Source organism: Bos mutus, chromosome 12 (assembly GCF_027580195.1).
Source record: "Bos mutus isolate GX-2022 chromosome 12, NWIPB_WYAK_1.1, whole genome shotgun sequence".
Lineage (NCBI taxonomy): Eukaryota > Metazoa > Chordata > Mammalia > Artiodactyla > Bovidae > Bos > Bos mutus.
In genome coordinates, this window is record NC_091628.1 from 19,152,557 (window position 1) to 19,178,753 (window position 26,197).

The 26,197-nt window shown below is 44.9% G+C and overlaps 1 protein-coding gene across 2 annotated transcripts in view; it reads right to left on the reverse strand.

The window, feature by feature from the left end:
- Nucleotides 1-3,347: 3,347 nt before the first annotated feature.
- Nucleotides 3,348-26,197, reverse strand: part of EBPL (EBP like) — a 31,999-nt gene continuing 9,149 nt past the window's right edge. Inside the window, exons 1-4 of one of the 2 annotated variants that reach the window (XM_070380343.1) lie at nt 15,945-16,103; nt 14,315-14,384; nt 8,622-8,760; nt 3,348-6,971 (exon numbers count right to left, since the gene is read on the reverse strand). In XM_070380343.1, the coding sequence (XP_070236444.1) occupies nt 6,731-6,971; nt 8,622-8,760; nt 14,315-14,384; nt 15,945-16,088 (594 nt within the window). In that variant the 5' untranslated portion in view covers nt 16,089-16,103 and the 3' untranslated portion in view covers nt 3,348-6,730. Of the gene's footprint in view, nt 6,972-8,621; nt 8,761-14,314; nt 14,385-15,944; nt 16,104-26,197 lie in introns of those variants that run through there. The other variant, XM_070380342.1, reaches the window with a different exon arrangement.

A 26,197-nucleotide genomic window follows, 5' to 3' on the forward strand; every position in this document is an offset into this window, starting at 1 on the left:
GGAAGTCCCTAAAAGTACTTTTAAGTGACCTAGGTTCTAGTTCACTAAAAAGCTATGTGGACTTGGGCAGGTTATCCAACCTCTCTGAGCCTTAGTTTCCTTGTGTGTGAACTGAACCTACCCAGGCCCCACCCCCCTTTTAAAACATTTTTATTGGAGTATAGTTGCTTTACAATGTTGTGTTAGATTCTGCTGTACAACAAAGTGATTCAGTTATACACACACACACACACACACACACACATCCATTTTTTAGATTTCCTTCCCATTTAGGTGACCACAGAACATTGAGTTGCCCATGCCACATAGTAGGTTCTCATCAGTCATCTATTTTATATATAGAAGAGTATAAATGTCAATCCCAATCGCCCAATTCATCCTCCCCTACTCCCCGCTCAAGGCCCCTTTAAACAATATATGATTCTAAGATTCTAAGCGTGGCCTTGAAGGGCCCATGTGCAGCTGGGAAGGTGGATATCAAAAATAACAAAACAATACGAGGCCACTTAAGTGACACAGACAAGGGCTACAAGTATGCAGAGTCCTCCTCTTCTGACTGGGGGACTGAGAGAGGCTTCCAAAGGGGAAGGGATTAAACACCTAAAACCCAGCACTGCAGCACGCTCAGCACACTTGATCCCTCCCTTGAAGAGTTGGGAGGTGGCCAATCCAATATTTTAAGATGTCAACTTGATCTGTGTGGACATAAACATCTAAGGAAACTGGTTTCCAAAAATAAATGATAACTGCTACCTATCAGCCTCTGTGAGCACATGAATTTCTCAAGGATGGGGGCATGTTCTGTAATTCTATCCAGTTGGTTCTGTGTGGACAAGTATAGTATACTGCTAGTTCCTGGATGATAAATCTGGGGCAAGAGAGAGAGAGGAAGGGAGCGGGGAGGTTAAAACCCTTCTTCACATGTTAAAAGTATCCTCTCCCACCGATGTTAATACATGCACAGGCAACAGCTTGAGAAATGGAAACTAAATTTGTAATAGCGATTCTGTCTGATGATACTGGGGGTTATTTTTCTTTTTGCTTATCTGGATTTTCCATTTTTATCAACAGGCATGGATCAATTGTATTTTTTTTAATGCAAAAACATCTGGGAAGGATGATACATCCAACCACTATCAGTTACCAGCACCTTAATATGAATTAATGGATGTAATCTGCATCCTACAGTGAAGCAGTGGTTTTGTTATGTTGGGTCAGCCAGACTGTCAAGGCAGTGGAAAGGGAAAGATGTAGAGTTTCTAAAAGGACAGTGAGTAGAGGAGGCCTGCCAGGGTGTTTATTGACCTTGAGGGAGTTTTACAAGAGTAAGGACAGCAACAGTTAACCTTTCTCATTCAAAGCTTTATCCAATTATTCTCATTATAAATTATTTTTAGATCCAAGCTTTCATAATGAACAACGGTACATGGATTTTAAGAATACTTTGAAAAGAAAGAAAACAAAGGATTCTTCTCCAAACTTTGTGCATTTTGGTTTCCGTCAAGCCTTTTTTGGACAAAGTTTTATGAAATGGTTAGATAGCCTCTCTGCGACCCCATGGGGTGCTGCAGTCCATGGGGCTGCAAATAGTCGGACACAACTGAGTAACTGAACTGAACTGACATAGCATCGCCGACACAATGGACGTGGACGTGAGCAATCTCAGAGATGGTGGATGACAGAGGAGCCTGGCGGGCTACAGTCCGTGGGGTTGCAAAGAGTCGAACATGATTCAGCGACTGAACAATGCTGCAGCCTGTAGACTTTTCCTAAAGCCTCAGTGCTAGCACTTTAGGATTGTAGAACTGACATAATTAAATACAAGAAAACATCATCATTTAGACTCTGATTTTGGATGGATTATGCTGATATTTGCCTCAGCATTACTTGGAAAGGAAGAGTGCGCAGAGGAAATTTATGGTGTAAACACTGAGAAAGGGTTAGGGTTAGGGTTTGCAGGAATCTAGCTGCCTTTAATATAAGCAATTCATAACTCATTGCAAATCATTTGATAGACAAATCATCAAAATATGCCTTCTGTGGCCAGCTCCTAGGGAACAAATGTGATGGAACGGGGCTGCGGGGTGGGGCAGATATTGGAGTAAATGATTCCTAAGGTCCGAAGTAAAATTTAGACTTAAGACATATTTGAATCCAAGTAGTTGGACATATTCACACTTGAAGAGAGGAACAATTTGAAGGTAGTGACTTATTTGACTTTAAGATGCCATAAGGCTTCCCTGGTGGCTCAGCTGATAAAGAATCCACCTGCAATGTGGGAGACCTGGGTTCAATCCCTGGGTTGAGAAGATCCCCTCGAGAAGGGAATGGCTACCCACTCCAGTATTCTGCCCTGGAGAAGTCCATGGACTGGACAGTCCATGGGGTCGCAAAGAGTCGGACATGACTGAGCGACTTTCACTTTCAAGATGCAATCAATCTTGAAAGTGAAAGATGCAATCAATTATAGATGATTATATTTTTGAAACAAAAAACACGGCCAACTCAATTATGACACATGACCTGTAAAATGCATTCTCATTTCTAAAATGTGGGTGGAAAATATCTATCTTAGAGTTAATGAAATACAGTATTACCTGTGTCACCTTGCCCCTAGCTCCCTGTCACAGTGACCTGTTCAGACTTCATAGGGATACACCAATCCTTCCCATTCACCGAAGGGCTGAAAGATTCAGGTCCTTACTTGGCAGTAAAATGTATCTGTCCCCCAAGGTCCTGTCAGAGTCTATAACCTCCATTTCTCTCCCATCCAATACTCAGCAAAAGCTCAGTATTTTTAGGACTGCCTGCATGATATGTAAGCCCGTCCATCTTTCTCTATTCTGTTTACCCGTGGCTTGAGCCAGATCAGCAGAGAGCAAAGTACTGGAAACAACTAGTAATCCCTCATAGAAAGGCTGATTCAGACTCTCTCTGGCATCCTGCCTTCAGCCATGTTGGGGACACTGTTAGAACAGCCCTAGTCGTTCTCAAACTGCTGTAAAGGACACAGCATTCTCTTCACGAGGACCTGGGAGAGACATTTTTCAGGTCTTTATACCAGTAATCTCAACAAATAAACTTTTTAAGTTGAAGTGTAACATACATAGAGAAAAGTACACCATTCATACAGGTACAGCTGAATGAACTATCACAAATTATAACAACCACTCAAATGAAAAATATAAAACATTACCAGCATCTGAGAAGCCCCTTCGTGACTTCTCCCCATCACTATCTCCACCCTCTTCCCCAGAGGCAACCTCTGTCCTGATTTCCAACACCACAGTTTTATCCATTTTTTTAAAAATTAATTTTTATTGGGATATAGTTGCTTTACAATGTTAGTTTTTGCTGTACAGCAGAGTGAATCTGCTATATACATACATATATCCCCTCTTTCTTGGGATTTCCTTCGATGTAGATAGAGTTCTTTGTTCTCATTAGTTATTTCTTTTATACATAGAGATGGGAATTGACATGTATACACTTTTTTCTTTTTTTTTTTACACTTTTTTCTTAATACTTTTTTCCTTGTGTGGTTTGTGAGATCTTAGTTCCTGACCAGGAACTGAACCCTCCAGCTCAGCGGTGAAAGCAAGGCATCCTAACCAACTGGACCGCCAGGGAATTCCCCTACTTATCTGCTTTTGAAGCTTACAGAAATTGAATCATACAATATGTACCCTCTTGCTCTGGCTTCTTTTACTTATAACTATTTTTGTGCAATGTATCCATGTTATTATGAGAAGTAGGTTGTTAAGTTTTCATATTGCAATTTTCACTGTATGTACCTACAGTCCATTATATGTATATACCACAGTTTATTCATTTAGGTTGGTTCTGGTTAGGGTTATAATGAATGATGCTGCCGTTCTGGTGCACAGAGTAAGCACTTCTGTGAAGCATACCTAAGCTGGGTTTTAGGGCATGCACACGTTCAGTTTCACTTCAAAACAGTTTTCCACTTTACATTCCACCAGCAGGGTATGAGAAGTCCAGTGGTTCTGCGTCTTCACCAACACTCATCATTGTCAGTCTTTTCATTTTTAGCCATTTTAACAGGTCTCTGGTAGCTCAGTAGATAAAGAATGCGCCTGTAATGTGGGAGACCTGGGTTTGATCCCTGGGTTGGGAAGATCCCCTGGAGGAGGGCATGGCAACCCATTCCAGTATCCTGGCCTGGAGAATCCCCATGGACAGAGGAGCCTGGTGGCCTACAGTCCATGGGGCTGAAAAGAGTCAGACATGACTGAGTGACCAACCACAGCAGCACACAGCAACATCTTGTGGCCTTAATTATCATTCCCCCAAATCCCTTCTCTTTTGTGAAGTATTTAGTCAGATTATCTCATCAACTTTTCTCTATTAAATTGCATGTCTTTGTCTAATTGATTTACTCGTTGGGATGGGTCTTCTGTCAGCTATATGTACTACAAATGTCTTCCACCTTCTGGCTTCCTTTTTTTTCTCTTAATGGTGGATTTTGATAATCCAAAGTATCAACACTTGACTTTAAAATAGTCAAACTTACCACTGGTTTTGGATCTTTTTAAAGGATATATTCTATTTTTTCTTCTTGAAGCTTTATTATTTGCCTTTCATATTAAAATCAACAATTCACCTGGAGTTGATATTATGCATGGTGTGAGGTAAGGATCAAAATTCATATTCCCCACATGGATATGCAACTGACCTGGCACCATTTACTGAAAAGAGTATCCTTTCCCCATCGCTCTACAGTGGTACCTTCGTCCTAAATCCAGAGTCCATACAGGAAGGTCTGTCTCTGGTCTCTCTAGTCTGCTTCATGGGTCTGTCTACTCACTGGTTTTCCGGTACCAACACCACATTGCCGTAATTACTGCAGCTTTATACTAAGACTTAATGTCTAGTAGAGTGAGTCCTCCGGCTCTGAGCTCTCACAACGTTGTCTTAGCCTTCTTGGCCCTTTGCAGTGCCATAAAATATCTTAAAATCAACTTATTTAACAAATGGCAAACAGATAAATCTGTCGGGATTTTAATTGGGATTACATGGAATCTATAGATCAATTTGGGGAGAACTGCCTTCTTTACAATATTAAGCCTTCCAATCCATGAACATGGCATATCTCTCTTGCTTATTTAGGTCTTATTTAACTTCTCTCAGTGTTTCATAGTTGTCTTTGTTTTCTGTGTAAGACTTGAATATCTTTCTGTTTTCCCCTAAATATTAGAATGCTATACCAAATGACATTTTTTTAAATGGTACTTTAATTATTTACTGGTTTGTTTTTAATCCCACGAAAATTGGACTGTGTTACTCAGAGCTTCCCCCTACCTGATGTTCCATGAAACAACCATCCCACTTGTTAAAGTGGTCTGATATATGTTGGGGAAAGTTGGGCTTAACAAATTAATCTCGCTTCTTTACTGCAGAACTTCTAAAGTCTTTAATGTGCTAATATAATATTCCTCAAGCATACTTGCCCATATTCATTCAGTATTCAACAAATATCGTAGTCAAGTATCATTCAAGATATAAGCCTAGAAAACAGCGATTACTCTAGGTATTTTAAGCAGGAGAATTCCATAGACATTCCCTGTCACCGGAAAACAGAAAAACAACAACGAAAAGGAACAGTTGAAAATGGTCTCCATGTTTCACCCTTCAAACCTCTCACAAATACCTCCAAAGGTGAAACCAATTTGGCCTCCAGGACCATAACTGCAGCTCTCTGCACGATAAGGGGAAACCGAGGCAGAGGCGGAATGAAGGCTGAGCTGAGTGACAGCATCCACGACGGCCGAGCCAGTGCCCGGCGTACATATGTGCCAGGCAAGCCTCCTAGGCAGAGAATACATCCGTGAGCTATGAGGCTCCAAGAAAAGCAGGTGCTGAACCAGTTAAGGTGAGTACCCGCCCTCCGCCTCCGACAGAACTGCTACATTTGCCAAAAAAGTGTTTCCTGCAACAGCGTGTGGTAGTGTTTCCCTCTTGGTACTGAAGGCAAATGTCAAATCCATGTGTCACTTGTATCAATGACACACGACGTCATGGCATGCCTTTCTGCATATTAACTTTACCTTCATCTTATTTCTCACTCTTACTTTCCCTATGTTCCTATTTCCTGATTTACTTTTTATCGTATTTTTGTAAGCTATTTCAAATCTTCCTCCTTGCAAGAGAACAGATATAAATTAATCAGCTGTTAGTGAAACCCCAGTGTTCACCCATGAGGAGTTAACCCACTCATAAACTCCTTCTACTGTCATTTTTTTGTTGGCTTCACAAATTTGATACAGTACAAACACAAAACAGAAGCATTCATTTCATTTCTGGTTTCACTTTAGTAACCAAAAGACTGGTGGGAAGATCAGAAGTGGAAGCAACAACAAGTTCTTTGAAATAAAAAATTAATATAACATGCTCTATGGCATTTCACGATAATTGGCTTTATTAATGTAGAACAATTAATGTTAGCCATAAAAGGATATAATTAAATGTGTTTTATTCTGTTTAAAACTTATTCTGTTCCCTGTATTGCCATTTAACTGGAAAAAACAACAACAGCAAAAACTCATCAAGCTTACAGTCCATTTGAAATTGATTCCACTGAAATCAATTAGGTTGTTCCAAAATGACAATAGAAAAAGAAAAGCGCAGACTGGAATGCATTACATTTTGGCCCAACAAAAAAGGATTCAATCTCATAAAGCAAGCTGACAGTGTTTATGACTTTGAAAATTCACTGAAACTTTTTGCGTGAATTAGATCCTTTGTGATGCATTTTCTTGAGTTCTACCCATGACTGCCACAGTAACAGTCCTGGGATCAGAACCCAAACACCATTGAAAAATACCAGATAGACCCAAAAGTAGAGCCAACTGTTGGTGTTGAGGTTGGGGCTTCCCATAAGCCAGTCTGGGCAGAAGGTCATCCACCCGCCATACAATTCACACACGCACAGGGTAATCTGTACGAAATGCCTGTTAGAGAGAAAGAGACAGTGATGAAACTGCCAGCTGTACCAACATCATCTCCCACAGCAGAACACCTCCCTGAAGTGGGAACTCAGGTTTCGCACGGAGCTCCCTTGATGGGGCAAGTTGATCACTGATGAAGACCCATGCTTTCCTTTGGAGAAGAAAATGGCAACCCACTCCAGTATTCTTGCCTGGAGAATCCCACGGGCAGAGGAATTGGCGGGCTATAGCCCATGGGGTCACAAAGAGTCGGACACGACGAAGAAACACTTTCCTTGGAGAAGCAACAGCACCCTCTCTAGATTATGCTCGGAGTTAAAGAAGGTCTCTTGGGTATCTTGGAAAGTTTAGTGAAGTCACGAAAGAGAGACCTGGATGTGAACCTATGAGCTCCAATCTCCCCTGTTGGAAAAGGGCTAATAATAGTCCCCTCCTTGAATAATGCTTCGCTGGTGGCTCGGTGGTAAAAAATTCGCCTGACAATGCAGGGGACTGGGGTTCAATCCCCGGGTCGGGAAGATCCTCTGGAGGAGGGAATGGCAACTCGCTCCAATCCTGTGGCCTGGAAAATCCCAGACAGAGGAGGCCTGGCGGGCTACAGGCCATGGGGTCTGTAGCGTCGGACATGACGTAGCGACTAAACGACAACCATCTCGAATAATATTGTGGAGATTAAATGAGATGTGCAGATAAAGCACTGCGCCTGGTGCATATTCAGCCATGCATATGTGTGAAAGTGTTTGAAATAACAAACGCATGGGTAAACGTGGCAGACCCACAGCCACGATCGTGGACATGTAAGGCACCCAGAAGCAAGCTCCAGGAGATGTGAGGGACAGGGAAGCCTGGCACGCTGCAGTTCGCAGGGTCACAAAGAGTCGGACACAGCTGAGTGACTGAACAACTACAAGGCACCCAGAAGGAAATTTTTCCTGCCAACTCTCTATGTAAAATTGGGTGAGGGCAAGTGCATTAAATGACTTTTGAGGTTTCTTTCAAGTCTGAAATTTCATGACAAAGTTTTACACAGGCTTCTTTGATACAAGATGGTGGAAATGGAATACCACTGTGCCCAGCTGACAGGAGTCTAAAACCATTCCCTGGGACTCATTCCCGGGAAAGCAATCTGTTCGTCCCAGGTCACCCTGTCCCTAAGGAGGACAGGAAGGAAATGGAGGGAGGGGGCGGAGCCCACAGTTTCAGGGCCTGACTGATGGATGGCTAATCTGCCGTCTTTCTCCTCCATCTCCCCACTCTTCTGCCTTCCTCATACCTTCTGTAAGCTGCTATCTTGCATGTCCAGCTCAGAATTACATAAGAGACTTCTCTTTGTGACAGGTGGAAGAGAAGTTTCTAGAATGATTTGGGGGCAGAGGATGAAAATAACTACTCTTTGATTTTCCACAATATTGGTGGCCAATCACTCAAAGCTGCTAACACTGTGCTTGTCTATACAGGATCGAGGTTGTCACTACCATCATATTTCTAGTGTTTTTTATTTTGACCGATCCGAAATTAAGCTATATCAGATGATTTTCTACTCCACTTTTCGTCTAACAAAGAACGGTGGTCGTCATCCACTCCACATGTCACTTTGGCATCGGGACAGCTGGTGTTTCTCCTCTTTCCAGCCGGATAGGGAAGAGCACTTACCGATAATGTTTCTCTTTGACGATGGCATAAACGAGGACCAGTGCCAGAGATCCACCCAGGACGACCGTCAGAATTTCCACAGACACGATGGTTGGATCAAAATAAAGCCATCTTGCATCAGCTTTGCCATATTCTTTCCCTAAAAACAAAACACTTTGTTACTCATCTGGCAACTATTTTTAGGACAGTTGGTGGAAATGACCTCCCCCCACCACATTTGGAGGAGGTAAAAAGAATAACTGAACTGCCATCCTCTCTACAGTCTTCATGATGCCTTAGTGGAAGGAAAGAGGGGTCCTGAGACAAAAACCCATTACCACCGGACACAAGTGATGATAACAACATCACGTTACATTTGTAAAATGATTTGCATTTTCCAAAGTGCTTTCACAGGTGTGGCTTCTTCACCTCCTCCTTTTCCATCATAAGCAGCAGAATTCTAAACCAATCCGACACAGTCAGACTTTGCAAAGTAATCTTTAATAATTATCTTGGTAGATGCATTATAATTCCTAACTTTAAAATTTCAATATAAAGTTTATATTAGTCAGACGTGGGAAAATTACTGTTCAGGAAATGTTTATAAAAACACGTTTATTAATAACTGAAGAGGAATTGAGTGTTGAGGGGCCAGCAAGGAGGGGAGGGGAGCAACACAGCCTGGACTACAGAATGAATCTGAAATGGACAAAGAGGGCATTTCAGTCTGCTACAGACACAGTATTCACTAACAACAGCCACCACAAAAGCCCCAGTTGTGCTGACCCGGGGGTAGGTGTGCACTAAGAAATCTTTTCAGACCCCATTATCAGGATGGTTTCTTCCAGAAAGCACCATGAGGTCAGAGAATCTTCATGCAAGGCCTGGACCGCGGGCCTTGCATGAAGTCATATTTCCTTCCCTCCTTCTCTCTTCTTTTCTTCCTCCTCCTCTCCCTCCTCTTTTTCTCTGTCTTTATCTCTTTCTTTTTCTGTTTGCCAAAGTAATACATGCTGGTCCTAAGATCTCACATAACCAGTGGGGGAAAAAAATACCCCAAAGCCCCCACCTCTTTGCTTCAACTACGGTTCTCACATAACTTAGGAAAGCTATGAATGGTCCCAAATTAGCTACATGATCTGATTGATTGGTCTGAACAGCACAAAACAACAGTCTCTTAATGGTTAGAGTTAGGGTCCCTCCGGGGCTGGGGACAGAGGTTTCTGATGAAAGGCTGTCCTCAGGGAAAGGACAGGCCAGTAAACAGAGTGAGCTATTAAATGAGATAACACAGAGAGACACGCTGAGTGGAGAGTCTGTGAGAGGCAGACACAACTGGCAGAGGCGTCCAGCCTGTCCTGAGCTGACTGCCAGCCGTGACCTCACCGGAAAACAGCTAACAGTGAAAGTAAAAGTTTTCCCTTTAAACACAGATACAACAGGTGGGATACAGCTCCTAGCGTACCCAAAATCTAAGAAAATATCATAAGTGCAAGGTCAGTGCTTTAGGAGCGAAGAGATTAGTGGGTATTCAGACATTCACAAAAATAACCCTATTCATTCATTAAAAAAAAAAAAAAATTTATTTGGCTGTGCTGGGTCTTAGCTGTGGCACAAGGGATCTTCAGTCTCTGTTGCAGCACTCGGGATCTTTAGGAGCAGCACAGGAACTCTTAATTGCAGTATGTGGATCTAGTTCCCTGACCAGGGATTGAACCCGGGGCATCAGGAGTGGGGCGTCTTAGCCACTGGACCACCAGGAAGTAGCATATAGACGCCTCTGTGCTAGACCTCAAGAATGCCTAGCACAGAACACAAAGTCTGCCTGCTGGTGGCTCACACAGTAAGTGACGGGGGCAGAGAATGGGGCCAGGGAGGCACTGCACAGACCAGGAGATGAGGGGTTCGGATCACCTCCTCTTCACCCTACAGGGGAGGGAGAGAGTCCACCCTGGGCTCATGGGGCGGCTCAGCACACAACAGGCGGGCGACACTGGACGGATGAGGCTGACGGCGGCTCCTCGGTGATGTGAGACTCGCAGGCTCGGAGAGGAGGACACGGGCCACGGGGGGCCACAGGGGGGCCGTACTAGGACACAGAGGGAAAGGGGAGGGGGGGGCCGTGGGGGGCGGGCTGTGCACTCAGGGTGGCTGAGCCCTGCTCCCACGGGCAACGTGGCTGGCCTGCTGGAGTAGTTCTGAGCGCTGGCAGGGCACTGAAGCCGGCTCCTTAGGGACACACAGGCGGCGTGCTGGTCTGCGAGCCGGGAGGGGGTGGGGGTGGGGGCTGCTTGTCTAGACTTCCATTATACGGGCAAGCAGGGTGGGGAGGGGCTGTGCGCTGAGGGTGTTTGAGGGCCTCTGGATTTTGCCAGGAGTCAAGGCACACGCACCCCTGGATCTGAATCTCAGGCTCTTCTCTTACTCCCAGACCTTCCACTGTTGGTGTTCAGTTGCTCAGTTGCATTTGACTCTTTGCGACCCTACGGGCTGCAGGATGCCAGGCTTCCCTGTCCTTCACCATCTCCCGGAGTTTGCTCACACTCGTGTCCATCGAGTCGAGGATGCCGTCCAACCGCCAGCAATCAAGGCGATGAAGTGAGGATAAGCACCCCACAGATCAGTGGCCAGCCCACCATTTGTTTCTGTCCCAAAAGGTTCCCGGTCCAGTCTCAAGGGCCAGTTAGAGGAGGGGGTCACTTAACACGAGCCCCACATAGACCCTCGAGTGGTGCGTCAGTTGCCCGCACCTTGCGGAAGTGTGTATGAACTGAAACACAGCTCTCACTCCCTAAATCAAACGGCCTCTTATGGAACTTGTGCTAAGAAATAATTTGAATTACAGAAATAAAGTGCATTTAATGGAGAAACAAACAAAAAATCTCAGGTCTTAAATCATAGGAGGCGAGCCCTGAATAGGGGAGGGAGAGGTGTTTCAGGGGAAAAGTTTGAGCAAAAGCCTGGGGCTGAGCGCGCTTGGTGTGTCTGAAACTAAAGGTAATTCAGCAAGTTGAAGGAGACAGGATATGTGTGTGCGCGCGTGCATGCATGTGAAAGTGGGGGCCGGGGGGAGCGGCAGGTCCTGCTATCTGCCCGCCCCAGTGGACCAGACCTCTGGCCTCTCATCTACCGCTTAACTTTGACCATCTCTTTGCAGGTTCAACGCCTATAAAGGGAGGGAAAGGACAAGCAGAGCATTAACAAACCTAATGTGATCCTCGTCCTTTTTCCTGTGACTGACCGCCAGGCCCGGGCAGAGGTTTAGAGAAAGACGCACAGGCAGAGCTGCAGGAGGCATCCAGGAGCAAAGCCACGCTGCGGCCTTTGCCACAGGGCAGAGACGAGGACGCGAGGGGCGGCGATTCTTTTTCTTAACCAAACTCAGGTCAGCCTCCTCCAAACCCTTTCTCCAAAAGGCCCCAGCACCTTGGGTTCTGGGCTCAGCCCAAGAATCCTGCTGAGTAACCTTAGTGATTTATCCTCTCAACAGCTTTATAAATGCCACACCGCAGTGTTAATTGTATTGACTCTGTCATACGTTACATCCCTAGTAAGAATTTATTGTATAATTAGAAGTCTGTACCTTTTGAACATCTTCATCTAATTCCACCTCTCCCCAGCCCCTGCCTCTGGTAACCACAAATCTGATCCTTCTCTAAAATGAGTTTCGGTTTTTCAAATTCCACATAAAAATGAGATATTGTCGTTTTCATTTTTTTCTGTCTAGCTTCTATCACTTGGCATAATGTTCTTCAAAGTCTGTCATCACAAACTGCAGGATTTCCTTCTTTTTATGGCTGAATAATATTCTGCTTCCCTGGTGGCTCAGGTGGTAAAGAATCCACCTGCAATGCAGGAGACCCAGGTTCGATCCATGGGAAGGGAAGATCCCCTGGAGAAGAGAATGGCAACCCACTCCAGTATTCTTGCCTGGAGAATTCCATTGACAGAGGAGCCTGGCGGACTACAGTCCATGGGGTTGAAGAGTCAGATAAATACAATGCAGGTTGTTTATCCACTCATCTGTGAGTGGACACTCAGGTTGTTTCATGTCTTGGCTGCTGTATAATAGATACTGCTGCTATAAACAGGGAGTGTAGATTACCAATCACTCCTGATATCAAATCTAATTCCTCATCCCCCACCCTTTATATCAATACCCTGGCCTGCCTTTAGCAAGGATCCTGTTGAGTCTATCATCAGTCCCCAAGCCTTGATGTTTCTTCTTAATAATTTTCCATCCACTGACTCCGACCCTGTTCCCAGCCTATAAATCTCCACCTATCCCTGTATTTAGGGCTTCCCTGGTGGCTCAGATAGTAGAGAATCCGCCTGCAATGCAGGAGACCTGGGTTCCATCCCTGGGTTGGGAAGATCCGCTGGAGAAGAAAATGGCAACCCACGCCATTATTCTTGCCCAGGAGAATTCCATTTTGGGGCTTCCCTGGTGGAACTAGTGGGACAGAACCTGCCTGCCGATGCAGGAGATGTAAGACACGTGAATTTGATCCCTGGGTTGGGAATATCCCCTGGAGGAGGGCATGGCCACCCTCTCCAGTATTCTGACCTGGAGCATCCCATGGACAGAGGAACCTGGCAGGCTATACTCCATGGGGTTGCAAAGAGTCGGGCACAACTGAGTGACTGAACATGAACACATGTCCCTGTATTAAGGGTTGAGCCAATCTCTTTCCCACTGCTGTGGTCTCTGTGGAATAAAGTCTTCCTTACCATCTTTAACAAGTTCTACATCCTGGTGAACCAAAATCAAAGGACAGTCCACAGATCAATATCCAGGAGGCCTTACCCCAGACCCTCTGAATCAGAATCTGCATTTTAATAAGAACCCCAAGCAATCTGTGTCCTTCTGTTCAGCTGTGCTGGGTCTGTGTTGCAGCACATGGACTCAGTTGCTCTGAGGCATATGGGATCTTAGTTCCCCAACCAGGCATCGGACCTGTGTCCCCTGCATTGGAAGGTGGATTCTTGACCACTGGATCATTAAGGAAAACTAGTTAATATCTCTGTAGAGCAGGAAGAGTTCTGGAAATTATCTACTAGAATACATATATGTAACTGTAGCCTACCAGGCTCCTCTGTCCATGGAATGCTCCAGGCAAGAATACTGGAGTGGGTTGTCATGCCCTTCTCCAGGGGATCTTCCTGACCCAGGGATGGAACCCAGGTATCCCGCATTACAGGCAGATTCTTTACCATCTGAGCCACCTGGGAAGCCCGTACAATATATATACATTTATATACAAATAAACGTTAAAAGTATGGAAAACACCCAGTTTAAATACTGCAGACTCCTCAATCTGTACTCACTGCAAACATTTTAAAATACAGCTTTATTGAGATATAATCCATGTGCCAGGTCTGCTTTTTCTTAAATCTGTTTAAAGTGTATAATTCAACAAGTTTTAGTACTTTCCCAGATTTGAATCACCACAACCTCACTTTACGTTAGTTTCTACTTCTCAAAAGAAACCTATACCCACTGTTAGTCATTCCCCATTTCTGGCCAAATCCCACTCCCTTCCTGCACCCCCACGCACCCACTAATCTGTCATCTCTCTCCATAGATCTGTCTCTTCCAGACATTTCATGCAAACAGAATCATACAACGTGGGATATAGGTACTCATTTAATGGACAGCCGTACTTGGAATTGACCCCCCACATGTGGCAGTGCCAGCATTTTACACTACTCACACAATGAAGCGATCAAGGCATCTGAGTCTGTGATGTTTCCCACCATAGACAAGTAGACATAAGGGCCTTCCTAGAGAGAAGAAAAGGAAAACATGCTCTAATTCAGCATCACACCCAAAGGATGGCACCGAAGGCACACCCCTGTGCGGGCAGCACCCCTTGCCCAGCGTGCAGGAGCACACGTCCCGGCCAGCACCCTCAGCCCCGCACCGCGCAATCCCAGTGTTTATGGGCAGGGGCGGGTGAAGGCCGACCTTGGAAATGAATCCATCCGAAGTGAATGTTCATATAGTAAGTGCTAGTTTTCAGTGACTGGCATTCTAAAACCAGAGGTGTGTTCAGATGGGGAAAAAAAATAAGCTGAAAATTTTGTCCAAGAGTCTAAATGTTATAGTAAATAAGCTGAATTCTGGATTAATCCAGAAGTACTTCAGAGTACTTCATTGCATCTCACCTCCAAAAAACCCCAAGATCTCTCTTAACAAACATGGTATTTAAGTATCACTATCAGAGCAGGAACTAGATCTTTCCTCTTGCGTAAGGGCAAATTCAGGAAAATTAAAAATGCTTACAGGCTATATTTAAAATTTTGGGTAAGGAAATCTCTGCAATTATATTTAGCATTTCATCAGAGAAATGTTCCTTTGCCTAAGATTTCAAAAACTGGATTAACTAGGATTCTCTAAGATATCTGATTATGTTGTTCCTTTAAAAAAATTTTGTTGCTGGTCAATACAACTTTTTTTTGGTTTCTTTTTACCAAAACAATCACTTATATGACATCAGAACAGTGTCTCTGCCTAAACCCTAAGCTCACTTCTAGTACAAAACTTCCCAGAGGCTACCAGTTTTAACCACTTCTAACTGTAGTTCTGGCAACTATCTTTATACTTATATTACTATTTCTATTTTTTTGTGCTTAGTCGATCAGTCATGTCCGACTCGAGACCCCATGGACTGTAGCCCATCAGGCTTCTCTGTCCCTGGGGATTCTCCAGGCAAGAATACTGGAGTGGGTGGCCATGCCCTCCTCCAAGGGATCTTCCCAACCCAGGGATCGAACCCAGTCTCCCACACTGCAGGTGGATTCTTTACCGTCTGAGCCACCAGGGAAGCCCAAGAATACTGGAGTGGGTAGCCTACCCTTTCTCCAGGGGATCTTCCCGACTCAGGAATCTAAATGGGGTCTCCTGCATTGTAGGTGGATTATTTACTAGCTGAGCTACTGGGGAAGGCCCACTATTAACTGCCCATCCTGAAAAATTACGATATAAATTATAGTTTCCCCTTCCCTTCCCTCCATCCAATTTTTGATAATGTAGGGGAGGAAAAACTTCTTCCTCCCCTCTTAGGTTCTGTAAGCTGGTTTAAGAATTAATTGACATAAATGGATTAAAAAGAAAAGCATACACATTTGATTTACTATGTTGACATGTACATGGGAATCTTCAAAAGGAAAATAACCTGAATAAGCTGTCAGGCCCCAAAACGCATACGCCTTTTTACCCAAAGACCAGTAACTGCAGGGATGTGAAGAGACCAGGGGGCTTGGGCTGAGGAGTACTGTCCCCAGGAAATACATGGGGAGAAACTAACAGAAGACAAGGGTTATTTGAGTCGGGCTACTTACACAATACCATTTCAGCACTGACTCCCAGTCCACAGTGAAATGAATGTTCTTTTCCTCCTGGTAAAGGGAGAGCACCTTTCTCAAGGGAAATTCAAAGACCTGATTTGAGCTAGAAAGCGGGGAGATCAGAGTGCCCTTCCGCATCTATTGCTCTCAATTGCCTTCTGTTCAAAATCCTCAACATGCCAAAGTGGCAATAATTTGGAGTGGCGTGTTCTGAACTCTTTTAACAGCTACATGCTGCTGCTGCTAAGTCGCTTCAGTCATGTCCGACTCTGTGTGACCCCATAGACGGCAGCCCACCAGGCTCCCCCGTCCCTGGGATTCTCCAGGCAAGAACACTGGAGTGGGTTGCCATTTCCTTCTCCAATGCATGAAAGTGAAAAGTGAAAGTGAAGGTGCTCAGTCGTGTCCGACTTTTAGCGACCCCATGGACTGTAGCCGAGTTCTCTTTAATTCTTCGGTTAGTTATCCCGAATTTGTAACTTCAGGAATAAGCTTCAAACCTCACCCGACTCCTTCATCAGTGCTGTGCAGTATATGGACTTCTGTGATATCAGGCGAGTATGAGAACCCCCAGCAAGCTCTCTCCCACTCCTCCCCACTTCTCTCAATCTCTGTTCACTTTGTACACTGCTGAGATTGATCGTATTTCCATTCTTGTTCTGTAAATGTATTTGTCTTCCTCATTTTATCTGTAAGTAGATTCTCAAAGCTGAAAAGTCAATCAATGCTCTACTGACAATATGGCTATTATATAAACAGTGTTCATTGGAAGAGGCCACAACTTCTTACTCTACAAATCAGTATTTCTGTCACTTAAGAAGAATGTGGCAAATGGAATATTCTTTCTTACCTTCATACATCTCTCAAAATCATGCTACATTTTAGTTTCCTTCGACTTTGGGCCAGGACTTTCTTATATTTTGGTTTATGCCACAGTTTGTAATTGCCTTTCTTTTTCTCTAATTGAGAGAAGAAACCCTACTTTCTCCCCATCTCATTAACATAATCTTACAGCTTCTTGTCCATTCCATTCTTTGCTGAACAGAGGCCTGAAGCTGGTTTCTCTTTTCTTCCTTTAAAAGATTTATTTATGTATTTATTTATGGCTGTGCAGGGTCATCATTGCTGTGCTCGGGCTTTCTCCAGTTGCCGGCGAGCAGGGGCTACTCTTTCTTGAGGTGTGAGGGCTTCTCACTGCAGCGGTTTCTCTTGCTGCGGGGCACAGGCTCTAGGCATACAGGCCTCAGTAGCTGCAGTGCATGGACTCAGCACCCATGGCACACAGGCTTAGTTGTTCCACGGCAAAGTGGAATCTTCTTGGATCAGGGACCGAACCGGTGTCCCTGCATTGGCAGGCAGATTCTTCTCCACTGAGCCACCAGGGAAGCTCTATATTTTCCCTTTTCTTAACATTCTGTAAGTTACCTAATAGGTAAGTGTGGTTTATTTCAGAGCATATATGAAAATCCTAGTCCTTAAAGGAGATAAAAAAAATTACACGAGATAATGTTTTTAAACAAGAAGTACTCCCTGTCTACTTTGTAGCTCCTTATTCTCACCAGCTGATTTTTTTATTTTTAGCAGAGCCGTAGGAAGTCCACATCTCTTCCCTGGCATGACTGGGGAACTTTCTAGACAAAAATACATCTGCTGGACTGGCCAGTAGGGGCAATGAGGCTGAGCTGAATATGACTCTCTGTGGGGCTCAGTCCACCTATCTGTGAGATAAAGGACTTCCCAAAATTAGACTGTTGATCTCATGACTTCCACGAGCAACCTCTTCAACTGGAGCCATCTGCAAACCGGGACCCTGACATCCTGTCTGGCTCTTTCCTCAGGAGGAATTCTGTGGGTAAATGCAGGATGGGGACCTGGATCTAAGATCAAGATCAAAGTCACTGGAAACACTAGTTACTATTTGCCAAGAGCCAAAATTACCTGTAGAATTTTAGAGAATGGAAACAGACTTACTTCCTCCCATGAATTCGTATTTTATATCAAATGAACCACAAAGCGCTTTTTCTTCCCTGTTAAAATTATTTCCAGGCTCTGGAAGATGAAATTTATACTAACTTGCAGAATAAACTTGGAAGGTTATCAGCTCCAAAAGTCTTTAATCATACTATATGGTGAAGAACTAGCCAGCCAGAACTAAAATTCATGTTTGAGCTCAACAGCTACCTGGAGATTTTAAGGACCAGATGAAAGGTGCTTGGTAAGCAGCAAAGGCCATCAGTAGGGTGTTGCTTAACTGGGAAGGAGGGCCTGAACAGGTGGAGGGGTAAGCGCCCTGTGCTGCAGGCTGGAGATCTGGGTGAGTGAGCAAAAAAAAAAAAAAAAACCACAGCAGATTTTATTTCTTATATTCCCTGCTACCTTGACCTCTCTGAGTTTCAACTCCCTCATCAATAGAAAGCAACAGAGTAAAGCTCTCAACAGATGTTTGATGAATGAAGAACTGAACGAATGAGAGAGTCATGAGCAGAATTAGGCTAGATCTTCACCTTTCGCAGAGTGTCTCTTACTGACTGGAAGCCCTGAGTGCGGCACTTGGTCCACTGACCTCACTGAGCGGTGGCCCGGGCGGACTGCCGTCAGTGGAGGGCCAGGCGCGGAGGAAGGGGGCCCCTGGAGGGTTGTGGGGTCAGAGCCTTTTAAGCCCCAGCCTTTCAAGTAGGAGTGGGCTGTGCGTCCCTCACCTGCCACCGGCCATCAGTCATGGGAAGGCCAAGCTCGTGGCAGCCCCCAGGGCAGACTCCCTGACTGACTGACTGGGCTTGAGGCTGTCGTCAAGAATTTCGGAGTGAGTGCAATTATTCCTACCACTGTCTGAGAGGCAGACACCTGTCCCCTAAGGAGCACAGCCTGAATTTTTACAGAGAAACTCACTCAGGATGTAGGGGCAACAGGACAGGAGGTCTGGGTTCCCTTGAAAATACTTCAGCAATAATGAAAGAAAAAGGAAGGGCGGGGGGAGGGAGGGAGGGAGAAAAAGAAAAAAGTGACGAAGCAAGTGCAGCAAAATTTGAAAACACCAAACCTGCTCATTACACTAGTCTCTCTACATCTGTGCCTGCTTAAAATTTTTCACAGTAGGGCTTAATTTAAAAAAAGATACATGGGACTTGCCTGGTGGCCCAGGGGCTAGGACTCTGCACGCTCCCAACGCAGGGGGCCCAGATTTGCTCCCTGGTCAGGGAACTAGCGGAGAAGGCAATGGCAACCGACTCCAGTGTTCTTGCCTGGCAAATCCCATGGACAGAGGAGCCTGGTGGGCTGCAGTCCATGGGGTCGCTAAGAGTCGGACACGACTGAGCAGCTTCACTTTCACTTTTCACTTTCATGCACTGGAGAAGGAAATGGCAACCCACTCCAGTGGTCTTGCCTGGAGAATCCCAGGGACGGCGGGGCCTGGTGGGCTGCTGTCTCTGTGGTCGCACAGAGTCGGACACGACTGAAGCGACTTAGCAGCAGCAGCGGCAGGGAACTAGAGCTCATGTGCCTCAGCTAAGACCTGGTACAACCAAATATATAAAATAAATAAATACTTAAAAAAATATATATATAGCACCTTTTCATACTGTTCATGGTTAGACAGCATCACTGACTCATTGGACATGAATTTGAGCAAACTCCCGGAGATGGTGAAGGACAGGGAAGCCTGGCGTGCTGCAGTCCATGGGGCTGCAAAGAGTTGGACATGACTGACTGAACAACAACAACATACAGCACTTTGTCAAAAATGAACTGCTGTCCCTTGCGTTTCTGGGTTCCTGACTCAGGACCCCATGGTCCCAGAGGTCCTCTGCCCTCACACTTCTCACCAGCCTCAACGTGTCCTACACACACACGGATACACACACACACACCAAGGATAAAAAGCAAGGAGAGCCAATGGCCATGATCGCAAAAAGAAAGGGAAAATGGTCATGGTGTTTGCACACCCTTTTCAAATTACCTGTGCCCTTCTGGTGAAAGAACAGCCATCGACATGCTAGCCCCCTGTCCTCCTGGCTCCAGGTGACACGCTGAGTGAATTCTCCGTGTTGTCCAGTTAAGTCTGCAGAGAAGCTGCAGAGTGGGCTTCTGCTCACTCTGTGTGTGCATGCTAAGTCGCTTCAGTTGCATCCGATTCTGTGACTCCATGGACTGTAACCCACCAGGCTTCTCTGTCTGTGGGATTTCCCAGGCAAGAATACTGCAGTGGATTGCCATGCCTTCCTCCAGGGGATCTTCCCGACCCTGGGATCAAACCCGCATCTCTTGCATCTCCTGTACTGGCAGGCCAGGTCTTTACTGCCAGGGCTCACCCTGATAAGGGCTCTTTTCCTGTTACAACTCACCTGTCCTTGCCCCACATCGGTGCTCCCAACCCCCACAGCATGCTGACTTTCCGTCACACTTTTCTTTACTCTTCCGACATCCTTTCTGGTAATGTGGGCTGCTGTTTTACCATTTTAACAATTAAAAATTATTGAAGTGATACGTGCTGTAAGTTAAAAAAAATTTACAAAAAGCTATAAGGTAAAAGGTAAAAGTCTCTTTCTTTCCCAATCCCCAATCTCACCCCCAGAGACATCACTGCTTGAGTTCCACAGTAGCCTTCATGAAATTCTTCATGTATATGTTATTACATAGCTACAAATATTTAAAATACTTTCTCCCTGCCATTAGTTTTCCTACTATCAACCTAGAGGGTGATGAGGACAATTCCACAATGTTTATTGACTTAAAAGATTTTAAGTTCAATGTATCAGGAATTTTGGTTTAAAAACCATTTAATTCATATTAAATGCTCTAAAATGGGACTGGACTATACTGTCTAATTGAGCTGCTAACAAAATCAACTTAAAAGCTAAAATGAATCATGGCAAATAAATTAAGAAACAAAGGCAAGACTTCCCCGGCGGTTCAGTGGTTAATACTCTGTATTTCCAATGTTCAATTCCTGGTCAGGGAACTAAGATCTCACGTGCCTTGAAGTGGGGGAAAAAAAAAGGCTGGTCTCATTTTTCACTTAATGTGTTCCAGACATGTAGTTCTAACAATGCATTTTATAGACTTTCAGACAGCTACAAGTCAAAGCTCAGATTTTAGAAACATGCTTGAGCTGGGCAAGTTTCTGCTATTTATAACTCAATGACCAATTGGTAAAGAATGCTCAATTTACTCATTTCACCCTTAAAGAAAAAATTTTATAAGCCTTTATAGGCTTTATAGAAATAAGAGAACATACATTTTCTTCTTGTAATTTGTGTTTGTATTTGTAAAGCCTGAATTTATAGTTAAATATATTTGCAAGGTTTAAAAAAAAAAAGTGTGTGAACGAAGAGCCAGAAAAACTGCAATGCATTAAGAGTGGGAGAATAAAGTGGAGTAAGAATAGAATCAATACGTAAATCCTGTCAAAATGTATTAGCATTTACTGATCTGACTCATAAAACCTCAGCCTAATCGGACTTGATTTTTCCATGTCATGGCAACAGCACACATCATTGTTTCTGGAAGGATCAGCTGCTTCAGCCTCCTACAGCCCCTCAATGACAAGGCTTTATTGACTTCATAAATATATGCTGCCCAGCTGTCATCCGCTTAATGAGGCGATGACTTCCATTCGATGGAACCATTCCATTCGGTCCTAGCAGGCGGGCTGTTGCCCGACATTAACAATGGACCATGCTGGCCCTTTCAGAAGTTGGGGTACCACACAGCCACACAAGTTCTATTGTTCCTACAACATGGCAGCTTAGTGTTTGCTTTAGGACTTAAAAACCACTTCTCCCCTTTAAAGAATATACCCTCCTTTGCTGAGGCAGTTACTTCTTAGATTTGAAACCTTCCAAGGCTCATCTTTATTGGACATGTGTATTATCACATGATTACTTAGGGATTGGATGAAAATTAAAACTTAATCCAAGTAAGAAGGATGGTGAGGAGGGGTCACAAAAGGGACAGAGGAAGGATGAACATTTACTGAACTCTGCTAAGCTCTGGGCACTGTGCCCAGTGCCCTTCATCCTTGCTATTCATATATGGTTCACGGACCACAGCTCGAGCACCAGCTGGGAGCTGGTGTGGACTATCAGACCCTAGTCCAGACTTATGGAGATTCCTGGGCACAGTCAAGTTTGAGGAGACCTGCCCTAAATTACCAAGTTTATTTAATTCTTTCAACAAGCATTCGAAGAAAATATTAGTTCCATACTTTATGTCTACAAATTTGGGGTAGATATCTCAAATTTGGGTCCTGATCTCAGACTTTCAGGCTCCAAAACTGTAAGAAAGAAATTTCTGTTGTTTATAAGCCACCCCGTGTGTGGCATTTTGTTGCAGCAGCCTAAAGAGACTAACACAATAAGGAAACCCAGAAAGAAAGTTTCCTTTCTCCCTCCCTCCCTTAAAAAAAAAAACAAAAAACATTATTTTGCTTTTTATTTCTCTTTGCTGCCAAAAGAGTTTAATGCAAAATACAAGTACGAGTAAACAATGAAATAATTTCCCCAGTGCTCAGCAGTAAAGAATCTGCCTTTCATACAGGAGCTGCAGGAGACTCAGGTTTGATCCCTGGGTTGGCAAGATCCCCTGGAGGAGGGCATGACAACCCACTCTAGTATTCTTGGCTGGGAAATCCCATGGACAGAGGAGCCTGGCAGGCTACAGTCCATGGAGTTGCAGAGAGTCGGACACGACTGAAGTGACTTAGCAGCAGCAGTAAAGAGGGGAAATCACTATAGTGAGAATTCTGGTTTTTCTGTATATGCTCTGCAAAGCCTCCTCAGCGTGTATGTCTCACACATATTTAATGCACATACTCTGGTGGTTCAGTCAGTAAAGAATCCGCCTGCAATGCAGGAGACCTGGGTTTGATCCCTGGGTTGGGAAGATCCCCTGGAAAAGGGAACAGCAACCTGCTCCAGTTTCCAAATTTGCCTGGAAAATTTGATGGACAGAGAAGCCTGGCAGGCTCCAGTCCATGGAGTCACGAAGGGTCGGACACAACTGAGTCACTAAAGCACCACGATTATTTCATAACGCACATATCTTTCTTCCTTCCCTTCTGCATCACAGAAAGGATTTCCAGCGGGAAAAGGGGCGCTGCCCAGGATTTCACAGGTGGGAAAAGACAGAGCCGGCCGCACCAGCACACCTGTCGGACCCCAAAGCCCGTGCTCCCCCCGCCTTCCCACTCTGCCCCAGGCTTCTTGAGTCAGAGCTCCTCTGGAACAGCACCGAGTAACCAGCACTTGAAAGGCAGCCTGTGGTGTGAGTGAAGGTGAGTGACAGGGCGGAAAAGAGCCAGGAAACCACGCCGTGGGAAACGGCAGAGCTGCAGCTCAGCTTCCCTTTGGGCTACAGAAGATGGCACAAGTAGGACCCAAAGAAATCTCAAGGGGGCTAGTCTCAGCTCAACATAAGGCAACATTTTCTTGTAACTAGAGCTATTCTATTTGGGAAAGATGGCACCCACTGAACGTTCTCAAGCACAGGTGGCTGACCCAAGGACATCTGTCTGGACTATGAGAGAAGTCCTATTTCAGGGGGAGACTGGGCTACTTGGCTCCTGAATGCCACTCCCAGACTATGGCAACGTTCTCACTTTCCACACGCGGTACCGGGCGTTCCTCTGGATGTGTGGGGCACAACGCACCCTGTGCCCGCCACGGACTGGGCCAGGGTCTGCACCGCGACAGCCGCTCCTTCGGCTGCAGGTGCCCGGATCCAAGGATCGGGAGCGACAAGGAGGCAGTCAGCGCACAGGCTGGCGGCTGGCCTACGAAGCAGCCCTTGCAAAACATCACAACCTGAACAGACCCGAGCTGGGCCCGTGACAACATTCTTATTCTCCGAGAGCACCAATTCAGAAAGAGGGCGTGAAGCCAATCTGATTCTGACAATGAATACGTAGGAGAGGTCAGGAGAGGCCCAGAACAAGTCGACACTCTGAATAAAGTCAAGCTGCCAGGAAGCATGGTGCAGTCGTTGGATTGGGCTGCCACAGAAAAGTACCACAGATCGGGTGGCTTAAAACCGCAAGCACTGAACTGTGCCTCATCTGGAGGCTGGTGTGCAGGATCAACCTGTCAGCAGGGCCGTTTCTTCCCAGGGCTGCAGGGGGATTCTGTCTCCTGCCCCTCTCCCCTATACCTTCCAGGGGTTTGACGGTACTCTTTGGTGTGCCTTGGCATGAAGGAGCCTCACTCTGATCGATGCCTTCAAGTTCACGTGGCGTTCTCGCCCTGTGTCCAAATTCCCTCCTTTATAAGGAACCAGTCATTATTGGGAGAAAGTCCATGCTCATGACCTCACTTTAAGCGAGGAAGTATTATACTGTGTTCTACTTTTACGGGGATCACTATCCCAAGGAGGCAGAGGAGGAGAAATGGGAAATGGGACCAAGGAGAGGCATGAATCAGGTAGGAGGCTACCTTAGTGGGTTTAGCAACTTAGTAAAGCTGCTTAGTAACAAGCTAACTGATGTCTCAATCTTATACTTGTCCAAAGACTGTATGAACTATTGCTTCTTTGGGGAGTTCCTCTTGGGTGAGAAGGAAGAATTTATCCTGTGGTTCCCAAAAATCATTGTCAAAGGTTCAGCCCGTGGGTAGGGATGTGGGAGCCGAGTGGGACCCCAGGACCCCACACCTGAGTGGCATGTGAGGGGCCTGGGGCAGGGGCTGGAAGCAGAAGGTGCCTGGATGGGACCCAGTGAAGCTGGAGTTGGTTGCCGTCATGGTGGCAGAAGCAGAGCAAACGGTCAAGGATCAGACGAAGCCAAGAAGATCTGAGAGGTACCTGATACACAATCTTGCTATCTCCTACTGGACGACTGGGGGAAAGCAGCTGATGGAACTACAAATGGGGATCATGTTTCTGGGATCTTCAAACACTGGCTTCCCTTGGTTTAGTCACTCAGTCATGTCCGACTCTTGTGACTCCATGGACTGCAGCCCGCCAGGCTCCTCTGTCCACGGCATTTCCCAGGCAAGCATACTGGAGTGGGTGACCATTTCCTTCTCCAGGGGATCTTCCCAACCCAGAGATCAAACCCGGGTCTCCTGCATTGCAGGCAGATTCTTTACCAACTGAGCCACCAGGGAAGCTCTTAGCTTCCCTTAAAGCAAGCAACTATACTTTTCAGGATTCATCCTGGGTAAACACTTAAGACAAGTGCATAAAAATATACAGAGAACATTCTATGTAATTGCCAGCAACTGGGAAAAGCCTGTAAGTCCAACAATTTAGGATTGGTGAAAAAGATTATACATGAAGTATAATGGAATCCTAAGCAGTTATTTAAATTTATGAGGTATTAATAATAGTTCAACAGACTCATACAGACGGCCACTGAACACAGCTAAATGGAAAAAAAGCAACAAAGAATGAATAATATGATCCCATTTTTTCAAAAAGGATCCTGAAAAATATTTGTATGGATATATATATTCATATAAATTCTGGAAGACTATTTTTAAGAATACTAACAATAATTATCTCTAGGTAATTTTAACTTTTCTTCCTTGTAGATATGTTATTTTTTTACAATTATTGTGGAAATAAATAATTTAAACAAATTTTGTTTTAAAAGACTGTCTGACATAGAAAAAAAACTGACATTTTAACCACTTTTTTTTTGCCTTGTGGCATACGGAATCTTCGGAGAAGGCGATGGCACCCTACTCCAGTACTCTTGCGGAGAAGCCTGGAAGGCTGCAGTCCACGCTAAGGGTCGGACATGACTGAGCGACTTCACTTTCACTTTTCACGTTCATGCATTGGAAAAGGAAATGGCAACCCACTCCAGTGTTCTTGCCTAGAGAATCCCAGGGACTGGGGAGCCTGGTGGGCTGCCGTCTATGGGGTCGCACAGAGTTGGACACGACTGAAGTGACTTAGCAGCATATGGAATCTTAGTTCCCTGAGCAGGGATCGAACCCATGACCCCTGCACTGGGAGGGCACAGTCTTAACCACTGGACCACGAAGGAAGTCCAAGAACTGACATTTTAGATATCTGAGCAATCAGAGGCTTAAAATGCAAATGGTAGATGCTGCTAAAAATTAAATGCAAAGAATCATTCTTCCATTCATTCAGTATTAACAAATATTCCAGAATAGCCCCTACAAACCAGGCACCAGGCCAGGTTCTCGAGATAGAAGAAGTCAAAACAGTTACAAATTGTGTTTAGTGTTATAAAAGAAAAAAGATATTTCCCTGGAATATTTTTATTTCAAAGGAAGTAAGTTTAG